Genomic DNA, 13,099 nt, shown 5'->3' with positions numbered 1-13,099 from the left:
GACGTAAGTTTAAGTTTGTAGTTTTATTTGTATTGTTGGAAATAACTTTTTTGTCTTACTGTATGATACTAACAACAACTAAGCATTGACATGATAATATAACAACACGACTTGGTAAACGATCACTCTCTTTTACAATAGTACCTATAGCCTCCAAGACATTTTGTTTTTTTGTAAGAACACGCAATCACACCAACAAAACATACCATAAGTCTACAAAAATTCATGTATTCTGAGTTGATTTTTTTTTTCTTATGAAGTTGTTCGGTTCAGATTTTGTAAGATACTTGCCTATCAAGTTTCCTCAGGTGTGATTCTACATGAGGTGATCACAAGAGAAGTGTTTGAAATTATCAGGTGAGACACTATCGATCTATGACATACTCAAGTGATTGTTACCAATAGGGTTTTTAGATAAACTTCTGAGTGTTGTAGTCATTTCAAGTTTTATTTTAAACTATTTGTAATGATAAAGAGACAAGATTTTCTAAATATGAGAAACAAACGCAAGTGTAGACAATCCCTTTTGCATAAAGAACCACACAAATGAACACCTAACACAAGTCACATATAATGCTTTTATAATGATGATCAAAACAATCAATTTTTAGCACAAGGTTTACAACGCATGATTTGACAAGTAGACGACTTTATAACAACTGCAAGTTTACTTTTGGTGACAGAGCACAGAGTACGTGTCCTTAATTAAATTTTCTTTACAAATTTATAAGAAATTTTATAAGTTTTAGTCTGTAATTTTATTGAGTAGACCTTTATAAGTTTTAGTTTGCGATTTTGTAAAACAAAAGATGAAATGTGCGGGCATATGTTGAGAGGATCGTTTTCCCTTGCATCTTTTTTCCTCCACCACACCTTCAACAACCAATTGATGTAGCTGGCCTGACTATCCTCTCAAAATATGTCCGTAAATTTCATCTTTTATTTTACAAAATCGCAAATTAAAACTTATAAAATTTCTTATAAATTTAGAAACGAAAATATATTTGGAGGACAACTCTGTGCTTTGCTATAAAACAGAAACTTCTAGCTGTTAGTTCCTACGCTATTCTTTTTGCTTCTCGATGCTTGACAAGTTGTACAACACCTCTCCGAGTTCGTCTCCGTTTTCCCTTGCATCTTTTTCGTTCACCTTGCCTTACGATTAAGAACGGGAGTTGGCACTTCAATGCTTGCTTGACACGCTGGGGTATGAGGGACTCTGCTGTGTTAGCGCAGTGCCACGGAACAAACAGCCAACCACATCATCTTTAGGCGTCTCATCTATTCCCCTCCCAACGGAATAACAGTCATCCGTACACTTGACGATCTGACGAAAAGTTGGCTCCAAGTCCTTCCTTTCGACCGACCACAAACTTTTTGCTTCATACGAACGATGACGACGACCTTACCTTCAACACCCAAGTGATGTCTGACAATAGTCTCAACATGTCTCCCAAATTTCATCTTTTGTTTCACAAAATTGAACTGAAAAAAAATTCTTTTTGCTTCTCGATGTTTGACAAGTGAGCTCACATTTGTACAACACCTCTCCAAGTTCGTCTCCGTTTTCCCTTGCATCTTGTTGGTTCACCTTACCTTCAACAAACAATTGATGTACCTGATCTGACAATGGTCTCATGATATGTCTTTTAAATTTCATATTTTATTCTACAAAATTGAACTACAAGATAAACTGAAGCAAAGGACAATATGTGTTTTGTTACAAAAAAGAAACTTTCAGTTGTTAGTACCTATGTTATTCTTTTAGCTTCTCCATGCTTGACAAGGTGTACACTGTACAAAAGCTCTCCATGTTCGTCTCTTTTTCCCTGGACCTTTCTGTTTCTACCCTACCTTCAACAACCAATTGATGCATCTGGTCTAACGATCCTCTCAACATATGCCCGCACATTTCATCTTTTGTTTTACAAAATCGCAAACTAAAACTTATAAAGGTCTACTCAATAAAATTACAGACTAAAACTTATAAAATTTCTTATAAATTTGTAAAGAAAATTTAATTAAGGACACGTACTCTGTGCTCTGTCACCAAAAGTAAACTTGCAGTTGTTATAAAGTCGTCTACTTGTCAAATCATGCGTTGTAAACCTTGTGCTAAAAATTGATTGTTTTGATCATCATTATAAAAGCATTATATGTGACTTGTGTTAGGTGTTCATTTGTGTGGTTCTTTGTGCAAAAGGGATTGTCTACACTTGCGTTTGTTTCTCATATTTAGAAAATCTTGTCTCTTTATCATTACAAATAGTTTAAAATAAAACTTGAAATGACTACAACACTCAGAAGTTTATCTAAAAACCCTATTGGTAACAATCACTTGAGTATGTCATAGATCGATAGTGTCTCACCTGATAATTTCAAACACTTCTTTTGTGATCACCTCATGTAGAATCACACCTGAGGAAACTTGATAGGCAAGTATCTTACAAAATCTGAACCGAACAACTTCATAAGAAAAAAAAAATCAACTCAGAATACATGAATTTTTGTAGACTTATGGTATGTTTTGTTGGTGTGATTGCGTGTTCTTACAAAAAACAAAATGTCTTGGAGGCTATTAGGTACTATTGTAAAAGAGAGTGATCGTTTACCAAGTCGTGTTGTTATATTATCATGTCAATGCTTAGTTGTTGTTAGTATCATACAGTAAGACAAAAAAGTTATTTCCAACAATACAAATAAAACTACAAACTTAAACTTACGTCATTGCGACAAAGTTATCACTTTTGCAAACCTTGGGTTGTAACAGTTTCAGGGTTTACTGCAGTTACAAACAATTGGTATCAAGCTTTTAACGAAAGCCGTTGTTGCGCTAACCTTCACTAAACGAAGACCTAATGGAGGTTTACCAATACAAGTATATAAACTAAAACAAGATGAAAGAATATAGGATTTGTTAAGTCTTTGGGTTAAACTGTTGGATATAGAGGGATAAAACTTAAAGAGTATGAATTAATATCAGAGTTGCAATATAGTTTGTGGCAACTGCGAAAGGTTACAGATAATAATGAATCCCAAAACTAAATGATAAGTGACTAAGGAACCCTTTAAAACCTTGGATTACGATAAACTTAAACCAACCAAAAAGCTGTTACATAACAAATGTACCTTAGATGATGATTTTTTTATGAAACTAAAATAAAACTTTAGTTCAACTAATCTTCTAAGGTTAAAGAGTATGAATTAAAATCAGTATTGTAATATAATTTGAGGTAACTGCGAAAGGTTACAGATAATAATGGATCCCAAAACTAAATGATAAGTGACAAAGGAACCCTTTAAAACCTTGGATTACGATAAACTTAAACCAACCAAAAAGCTGTTACCTAACAAATGTACATTAGATGATAATTTTTTTTTTTATAAAACTAAAATAAAACTTTAGTTCAACTAATCTTCTAAGGTTAAAGAGTATGAATTAAAATCAGTATTGTAATATAATTTGAGGCAACTGCGAAAGGTTACAGATAATAATGGATCCCAAAACTAAATGATAAGTGACAAAGGAACCCTTTAAAACCTTGGATTACGATAAACTTAAACCAACCAAAAAGCTGTTACCTAACAAATGTACCTTAGATGATGATTTTTTTATGAAACTAAAATAAAACTTTAGTTCAACTAATCTTCTAAGGTTAAAGAGTATGAATTAAAATCAATATTGTAATATAATTTGAGGCAACTGTGAACATACCTAGGCAAGGAAGTAATTAACAGCAAATTTCCTACAAAATTATGAGTAGGGAAAGTACCAACTTCTTTTTTCATTTATCCAGACGAATTAAGATTACGCAATGGTTGTGACACCGATGAACGATGACGCGGTGGAACTAATATAATGTCGTTGCTCAGCTTTTAAGACACTGCTTTGTTTGGCTGCACTGCTCTGTTTGGCTACACTGCTCTGTTTAGTTACCCTGCTTCTTGCTGTGTACTAGTACTACCAGACGTAGCACTGTATGGTATCATTTCAATTGCACATAAAATACACAAACAAGAAATAATACTCAGCTTTCACTGCTTTGCCACACTGCTTCTTGCTCTGTACTGACAGATGTATCATTGTAAGGGGGCTGTTTTCCTCATAAAATAAACAAACAAGAAATAAATAATAACAATTTCGCATAAAATAAACAAACAAGATATAAATCATTTCAATTGCACATAAAATACACAAACAAGAAATAATACTCAGTTTTTACAACTTTTCTACACTGCTACCAGACGCTAAGGACATTGTCAGGACTCTTGCCCTGTTAGGACTCAGCTTGTCTCATCATGTAAACAAATAATAGCTAAATAATATCAATTTCACATAAAATACACAAACAAGAAATAATACCCAGTTTTCACTGCTTTGCCACACTACTTCTTGCTCTGTACTACCAGTCATAGCATTGTAAGGGGCTGTTTTCCTCATAAAATAAACAAACAAGAAATAAATAATACCAATTTCGCATAAAATAAACAAACAAGAAACAATACTCAGCTTTCACTGCTTTGTCACACTACTTCTTGCTCTGTACTACCAGTCGTAGCATTGTAAGGGGGTTGTTTTCCTCATAAAATAAACAAACAAGAAATAAATAATACCAATTTCGCATAAAATAAACAAACAAGAAATAATATCAACTTCACATAAAATAAACAAACAAGAAATAATATCAACTTCACATAAAATAAATAAGCAAGACTCTGTCAGGTACTGCTTTTTTTGACTCTGCCAAGACTCTGCCAGGACAGTGCCAGGTACTGCTCTGCCAAGACTCTGCCAGGACAGTGCCAAGCACTGCTTCGTACGACCAAGACTCTGCCAGGACAGTGCCAGGTACTGCTCTGCCAAGACTCTGCCAGGACAGTGCCAAGCACTGCTTCGTACGACCAAGACTCTGCCAGGACAGTGCCAGGTACTGCTCTGCCAAGACTCTGCTTTTTGAATCTGCCAGAAATCTGCTCTGTCAAGACTCTGCTTTTTAGCGCTGTCGGAACACTGCTTTTTCGTACTGCCAGGTACTGCTTTTTCGTACTGCCAGCCGACAACGATCGGATCCTCCTCCACTACTCACAAGGTTTTTATCTTTATCGTGATATTTTTGTGCCTTTTCTGTCGTAAACTTGAAGTCATTGTGAAGCACAATCCACATCGGTTTTTAGACTCAGTCTTCATTGAAAATCTTTTGTGTGGTGCATCATTTCAAGCAGTGTCTTCCCCTAAACTGTTACACAAACCGCCCAGAACCAGGTTGATTATGTATCTCACAGCCGTTGACAGCCCGTTATTGTAGGTGTGGAATGATTAGATGTCTGACTAAATTCATGCCAAAGTCGAGCAAATTCTGCTTTCGGGTCCTTGCCGTTATTTACTGTATTTTTTGTTGATAAGTTTAGGCAGCATTTTTCCAAGATAAATGAAGACATCGGTATTGTTCGTCACTTAGATTTAGTTTTCTGAGCATTGTTTATTCATTCTTTGATCCACTAGTTTGTCCCACTTTTGATATAATCGGATCGTTTATAAATGGCGGGTCTTCACAATAGCCAGCCTCTTATACATTGGCGCAACGTATTCAGATGTTAAATCAATGATCAAGAAAGCGGATTTTTTGTTTGTCTTATGTGACGCCTAGCTTTATGCCTCGTCTACATTACAAAATATTTTGTAATGTAGACGAGATACATTATCATCTTTATTTTGCGCTCTTTGGAACAACACACAGTGTACTGTGAAACAAAAATGCAGGACAGAATAACAAGTAGGCGACATAAAGCAGGGAAGGGACATGACGTAGCCATCGAGTTAGCTGCTACGTGTAAATGGAGCCTATCTCATAATTTTGAGTGTTTCTCACAACTACTGTTTACAAAAACGCTATTTCTCAGACTTCTCCCAAAAGCATTTGCAGTGATTCATTTCCTCAATTGCAAGTTTTGTCAATGAGAGCATTTCCATAGAACGTTTATTTCGAAACCAGCTTTTTCGTGTCTTTACACAATCTAAAGATTTCTTATTGTAACATTTTTTATTCGTCAATGAATATTATCTGCTTGAAACAACTGTTTTGAATAGTTTGTGGCCTACATACTATTTTGATCGTGGATTGCTATTCTTCGTAGAGCTGATAACGCAAAAAAACGTTTGCTATTATTGTTTCTATATAACAGTTTTGTGATCACTGGCTTTTCTTTTGTAGCATAAGAAATAACGCGCTTTGTATTATTGAGGTCAAATAAACAAAGAAAAACAAGAGGATGTTTCTCTCTGACCGCGCATATCGATGCACGAAGCAATTATGAGCTTATGGCTTGTTATCGCAATGTAATCCATTTCACGCTTTGCTGGAAGTTAGCTAGAAATAGCAAAAATTCACCAAAATCTTGAATTTACAAGAAAACTACACAACTTTTAGCATCAAATTTAATATCATCAGATCCGCCTGGCAATTTTAGGAAAAGCCAAGAAAATCCAAGTGCATGGCGTTACTGTGATTTAAGTAATCAAAGGAAATAAGAGGGGGGCCAAATCTGGCCTCCCTGTGAGGAGCAAAGTGTTAACGTAGGCTTACACTGTATAGACCTACATATAATTATGAAAAGCGCGATTGGAACACATCAATGGAGAAGTGTTAGGAGTAATGAGTCACTGCAGACTTTTACACTGCTCATTCAACTAAAACATCCTCAGAGAGAAATAACTTTTATTTCCAAAGCAAATTGGCTACATTTAGCAACGTTGTATAAAGGATCAAATGACAAACATTCTTGCATAGCAATTGATAGAGTTTCACTTTTAGCAGCATGATCGTTAATTTATTCTTCACAAATGTATTTGCATTTGCAGTTCTTGCATAGATTACTCTAAAATAAATTTGGTTTGAACAAAAGATGATTTTTCTTCATTGCGTTTTTTAGTTTGTTTAGTTTCCAATACATCACTACGTGTTTTCAATTGTTATATTTGCTGATAAATCATACATTCACACTTTCAGTGCCACGCTTTTTTTGATGAAATTTTCAGGATTTAGCTTGAGCAAAGGCTTTGATTTTGAACCGCTGTATTTTGAGAAGCGTAACTGCTAGAAAAAAATCAAAACATGAAAGTTGTTGCATTTTCAAGAGTCTTTTACAGTATGTTTACAAATTTTGTGTATTTTCTATTTAAAATGCCTTAAATTACTATAAATCTGTGTTTTTTTTTATTTTTTTTCGTTTCCATTTAGATATCTGAAAAAAAAATTTCAAACTGCGATAAACTTCACTGGTAGATGTCAGGCAAGTACTACGCTTGCCGTACAAAGGTTGTCACGGAGATGTTGACGCGTTTTGCGAAGAAAGAACTGGATATACCTCACTTTGCACAAAAAATGACAGTTTTTTGTAAATAATTGATAAATGCAGAAAAAATTTAAATACAAACCTAGTAATTTCTTTCAACTTTTAGACAATACAAGTCTTCCTCTTTGTGAAACAGTCAGATTCATGCAGTTTGGCAAACAAAAAAACCAGATTTATCTATTTATCAAATGACATCACAATGCTTGTGCCGACTACGCGTATGCGCGTAGTCGGCCCAAGACCTGTTCAGTGGCTTTTGGTAGTCTACTACTCAACATACAACTTTTAAAAAGTGTGATAAACTAGCTTTCGACTTTGTTTTGTTCGACAATCTACAATGGGATAGAGCACATTACTAGGTTTAGAAGTATGCAGCCTACTTGTTTTGAACTTTTGCAAACAACAAAGTTGCACTTCTACTGATTATAGTAGAAACGAAGCTGATGCACATAAAAAATTGGATTGTAAGATTGAGTTGCAGAACATAATTATAATGCAACTAATGGTATACACGATTTTGTACAATTATTTAAAAAAAAAGTTCACACGCCCATGCATCTTTGCATAACAAATGTTTGAAATAACAATGACATTTTCGATGTTATTTCTGCAATTTTCAAACTAGTAAAAACTCAACTACAGATAAATTTAAAAGTTTTTTTGCTGAATAACATTTAGCAACGCTGAATCAACATGAAATAAACTTTCTAACAAGTACGTTTATTTTAATTTTTGCCATTTAGCGATAATGCAGAAAAAGATTAAAAATATACATCCAAAACTAAACAAATTTGCATCGATAAAACCAATTTCTTTTTGACTAATATTTTTGCTAAAGCAACATTGTTTTGCGTTGAAAGACCGTCTCAAACTGTTGTCGCAATGATTACTTCAGGCAGTGGAAATTTTACGTAATTCATTCATCACCAATTTCCTAATTTAATTTTGTGCTTTTGTTACCACACAAATCTATACTTCAAATTTGAAGTAAGTTTCATTGTAAAGCATGGATTAAACTAAACTGTTCAAAAAGTTCTTTGAGTGATTTTAGACTGCACCCTTCCACAGTATTCAGTCAACCGAAACACCCTGATTGTTGTCATGTGCTTGGGACAGTTCGTTTTATTTACAAAGCAGATTGGCTACATTGGGTAACGTCTTATAAACAATGGAATGATGAGCATTTTAGTATGAACGCAAAAACTGCTAATTACTCACAGAAACCCTCAAAATCAACAATTTAACATGAAATGATATCAATTAAATTCAAAATAATAATAAAGTTGAATAGTTATCGAGACGTTTGATGGTTTGCTTGCGCTGTAATTTCTGACGACTTTCTTCATAATTCATACATGTTCCAACGCAAGTCTAAAACATTTAAATTTCAACTAACTTATTCTTTACGAAGTCACAAGGAAATCAAGGAACGCAATAAGCAAGCATGATCTGAAAGTTGAAATACTACTTGTAAATGCAGGGTAATTAATTAATGTTTTACACTAAACAACAAATGTTTTTCGAAGCATTAATATTGGTTGGTGAGAAGTTTTGTGCTGGTTGTCTGGAAAATTTTATCATCTTGTACAAGCAAGATAGAGCTTCGGTAGAGAGTTTGTCTTGTTGAACCATAGGCATACGAAGCCGAGCAACGTGATCAAGTTTAGCATCTTCAAGTTTATTACATTTACATAAACATAAAACTACGCAACAAATTAAGTATCGAACGTTTTCGACATCACAAGATGTCCTCTTCAGGAATAATATACATACAAATTAACTACATCTGAAAAAATTACAATGGTTAACTAAATCTATAAACAGAAAAAGACAAAAAACTGCACAGTACTTCTGACTAGCTCAAACTCAACGATATAGACTCCACGAGAATCAAAGGTATCTGCATTGATTGATTGATTGTTATGGTTTGTTTTATGTCGCTTTACAACATCTAAGGTCTTTTAGCGACAGTCATTATTATAATAGCTATTTAGCACAGTTAGAGCACAACAGGGCATAGTGAAGGGTGCAATACGACACAACACAACATAATACGATACAGTAGTTTAAATACATCATTAGTGGAAAAGAAATTCTTGTAGGAGGTTAGGCCCACGAAAGTCAGGTACTTCTTTGGAATTGCACGCTTGGTGTTACAAACTGAAACAAAATAAGGAAAGCCCAGCCAGCAAATCAATCGCCTTCCACACCGATTCAGTGTCCAAAGACGCTGAATCAATGTAAGAGACGATCGATCTCTGGCTGGGAGCAGACACGACACGGGTGCACTACAGTATAACATGGACGATTACAGTGATTAAAATAATAATTTAAATAAGCTTATTGCAGGAGTTTATAAAAGCCAGCAGATGTGTAGTAGTTGGACGATTTTCAGCAAAATTTTTCACCGATATGTTTATTCCATGCTTGCTCAGATTTTGTTCAAGACACTACCTTTGAGTTGCATATTTACTGCAATGAAATAGAAAATGATTCACAGTCTCAGGGCTCATACATGTGTCGCATAGTCCAGAAGTGTGGCATCCGATCTTGAAAAGGTGTTGGTTTAAACGGCAGTGACCGGTGATGAGTCTAAAGACGGTTGGATGGTCAGGTACTTTGTTTGTTCCTGCACTTTTGGTGTTAGGATATATAGATTTGTAGAGTTGGCCTGTGGTACTGTTTATATAGTGATTATTCCATTTTTGCAGAGCTAGATCTTTGGTGAGGTTTTTGACTTCACTTAGGCTGAGTTTTGTGTTTGCGGAGATGGGGGTAATGGCTGATGTTGGTATTGCTGGTATGGCTCCTGAAGCAAGTTTTGCTAAGAAATCAGCAGTTTCGTTTCCAGGAATGCCTACATGACTAGGAACCCATAAAAACTTTACTTTTGTTGTATTTGATATAATGCTGGAATGAAGCAGAAGTATGTCATTGATTAAGCTGTGTTTTGTCCAGGTTGGATTTGAAATCGTCCGTAGTGCACTTAAGCAGTCGCTAATGATGACCGACTTACTTTGTTTGGTCTCTTTTATCCATATAAGTGCAGCCTTTATTGCAAACAGTTCGGCACTGAACACAGATGCGGATCTATTAATTGTGAAGCAGCGTTTTATTCCATAGCGGTTTACAAAAAAGGAAGATCCGGTTTTCGTGTTGGTCTTGGATCCGTCTGTATATATGTTGAGAAATTCTGAGTAATTTTTTGTGAGGTGCTCAGCGACTATTCCAGAGATGGCATTTGGATGGTCAAGCTGGGAGGTTTCAGTCACAAGGGTGTAGTCAGTTATGGGTATATAGACTTCCCAGGGTGGGATAGATGGTTCTTGGATGAGGTTTACGGTAATATTCGTGTCTATTGTCTCGGTGAGGGAATGGAATGGTTGGTAGTTACTTGTGTTGGTCAAATTTCTTGGCAAACTTTCCTCGAGGATGTCATGTGCTGGGTGGTGTAAAAATGTCAGAATGTGGGCTTTGTAGTTTAGACAAAGTTGCTCGTATCTAAGTGACAAGGGTAATTCATTGCAGTAGTGTTGTAGGTTTGAAATTGGGGTACTTTTTATTGCTCTGGAGCATATTCTTAGAGCTTCATTTTGTAATGTCAGAATTGGTTGGAGTGTGGTTTTGTTTGTGGCAAAATATGCTTCCATACCATATTCAATAACCGATCGTATTATGGCTCTGTAGATGCAAAGCAGTGCTGATTTTCCTGCTCCCCAGTTTGTGCCCTTCAGTACACGAAGGACATTTAGTCTTGATTTGGATTTTTCTGCAACATGTTTAGCATGGATGCTATACTTTCCATTTGACTGAAATGTGATTCCAAGGTATTTGTAGTCTTTTTTGATGGGGATTAACGAATTTTTTATTTCGAGTGTACATGGATCATATTTACGTTTGTTTGTAAACAGCACAACCGCTGATTTGTTTGCGGAGATCTTGAAGCCCCATTTATCACACCAGTCTTTGGTTTTTGAAAAGTCAGATTTGATTATATTAGACAGAGTTGAGATGTCTTCTCCTGTTTTCCAAAAACAGAAGTCATCTGCAAAAAGTGCTGTAGAAGAGGTAATTAAGTTTGGTAAATCGTTGATCGCTACGTTGAATAGTAATGGACTAATAACGCTGCCTTGAGGAATTCCGTTTTCTAGTTTTCTTGTGGTAGATAAAGCTTTGACAACCTTGACTTGAAAAGTACGATTTGACAGGAAAGATTTGATCCAAGATAGCATGGCTCCTTTGATCCCTAGGTCATATAGTTTTAGGAGGACTGCGTCGTGATAGACCATATCATAAGCTTTCTCAAGGTCAAGAAATACAGTTTGTACTGATTCACCGCAAGATAAGGATTTTTGGATGGTGTCGTGGAGTCTGATAATATGATCTGTCGTTCGACGTCTTTTTCTGAATCCAGACTGTTGAAGATGAAGTAAATTGTTTTGTTCTAGGTACCATCTGAGGCGATTAGTTACTATTTTCTCCATAGTTTTGCAAAGGGTGCTGGTTAAAGAAATTGGTCTGTAGGAGGAGGGTATACCCGTTGGTTTGTTTGGCTTATGAATTCTGTTGTGACGTTTTATGTAGAATGCCAAAATAACGTTTCTATCAAGCAGTTTGAGATCATGTCTAGAGGCAGGTCTGAGTATCAAACTAAGATCTTGGAAGCCCTGTACATAAAACGTCACAATCCACTTTTAAACAGACAATTGTATGCTTGCGGCTCGTCTTTCTTGCTCTCTGTATTTTAAAATTAGTTTTTTCTCACCTTGCCTTTTTACCATATCATGTGACCTGTTTAACACCTTTTGATGCAGATACCTTTGATTCTCGTGGAGTCTATATCGTTGAGTTTGAGCTAGTCAGAAGTACTGTGCAGTTTTTTGTCTTTTTCTGTTTATAGATTTAGTTAACCATTGTATTTTTTTCAGATGTAGTTAATTTGTATGTATATTATTCCTGAAAAGGACATCTTGTGATATCGAAAACGTTCGATACTTAATTTGTTGCGTAGTTTTATGTTTATGTAAATGTAATAAACTTGAAGATGCTAAACTTGATCACGTTGCTCGGCTTCGTATGCCTATGGTTGTACAAGCAAGTTGGCAAATATTTGTATTGTTTTGTGCGTTCCAAGGTGTACATGAATACTGACCATTTCGGATTGCATGCATGACTGGACCGTGCGTGCCTTTAACGAAGAGATTTGAGTTGCAGAAGAAAAAATACTATTAGCAGAGGGTGGGAATCGAACCCACGCTATCGAAATTACTATTCCTTTGCCCTAACTCCGGGGTGGGCACAGTTCTTTAAAGAAAGAGCCGCTTGCAGATAATCCATAAATACCAACGAGCCGCAAAATCAGTTGACATAACATAACACCAATAAAAACACAATGATTGTTTATCCATATCAGTTTTGTACTTGACGCGCTAATCTCTGAAAATTTGGACGATAAGTTGTTAATGCTGTGCGAATTAATTCTTCCAAGTGTTCATTTGTCAAGGTTGCATGATATTTTGATTTTACAAAGTTCATTACAGAGAATAAAGATTCACAACCATAAGTTGTAGAAAAAACAGAAATGGATCGTGCAGTGGTCTTTTTGAATTCTGGATATTTATTCTCAGGAACCTGCAGATTTTTTCAAAAACTGATATTAATTAATTTAATTTGTCGCCGACATTTGTTGGCATGTCTGCAGGTTTTGTGACAGTTGGGTTGTATGCTAAGTAGAGATTGAAAAAAT

The 13,099-nt window shown here is 35.4% G+C and overlaps 1 protein-coding gene across 1 annotated transcript; it reads right to left on the bottom strand.

The window, feature by feature from the left end:
- Window positions 1-1,063: 1,063 nt before the first annotated feature.
- On the bottom strand, window positions 1,064-11,837 carry LOC145770321 (uncharacterized). The gene is made up of 3 exons (XM_082581962.1): window positions 9,869-11,837; window positions 1,534-1,596; window positions 1,064-1,155 (listed from the first exon to the last, which is right to left on the bottom strand). Exons 1-3 carry the CDS (start codon window positions 11,835-11,837, stop codon window positions 1,064-1,066), a joined length of 2,124 nt encoding a protein of 707 aa, XP_082438088.1.
- Between the last annotated feature and the right edge of the window lie 1,262 nt (window positions 11,838-13,099).

The sequence above is a fragment of the Aplidium turbinatum genome, chromosome 1 (genome assembly GCF_918807975.1).
Source record: "Aplidium turbinatum chromosome 1, kaAplTurb1.1, whole genome shotgun sequence".
Lineage (NCBI taxonomy): Eukaryota > Metazoa > Chordata > Ascidiacea > Aplousobranchia > Polyclinidae > Aplidium > Aplidium turbinatum.
Note: the sequence above shows the minus strand (reverse complement) of the source record. Positions and strands in the feature narration are given on the sequence as shown.

Excerpts from the sequence above, each read along its gene's own strand:
- LOC145770321 (XM_082581962.1), bottom strand. The coding sequence starts at position 11,837 with ATGGAGAAAATAGTAACTAATCGCCTCAGATGGTACCTAGAACAAAAC. Across the intron at positions 1,597-9,868 it reads TTCTGGACTATGCGACACAT|GTAAGGTGAACCAACAAGAT; the intron begins GTATGAGCCCTG and ends TGTTTGTTGAAG. Across the intron at positions 1,156-1,533 it reads TGGAGAGGTGTTGTACAAAT|GCAAGGTGAACGAAAAAGAT; the intron begins GTGAGCTCACTT and ends CTTAATCGTAAG.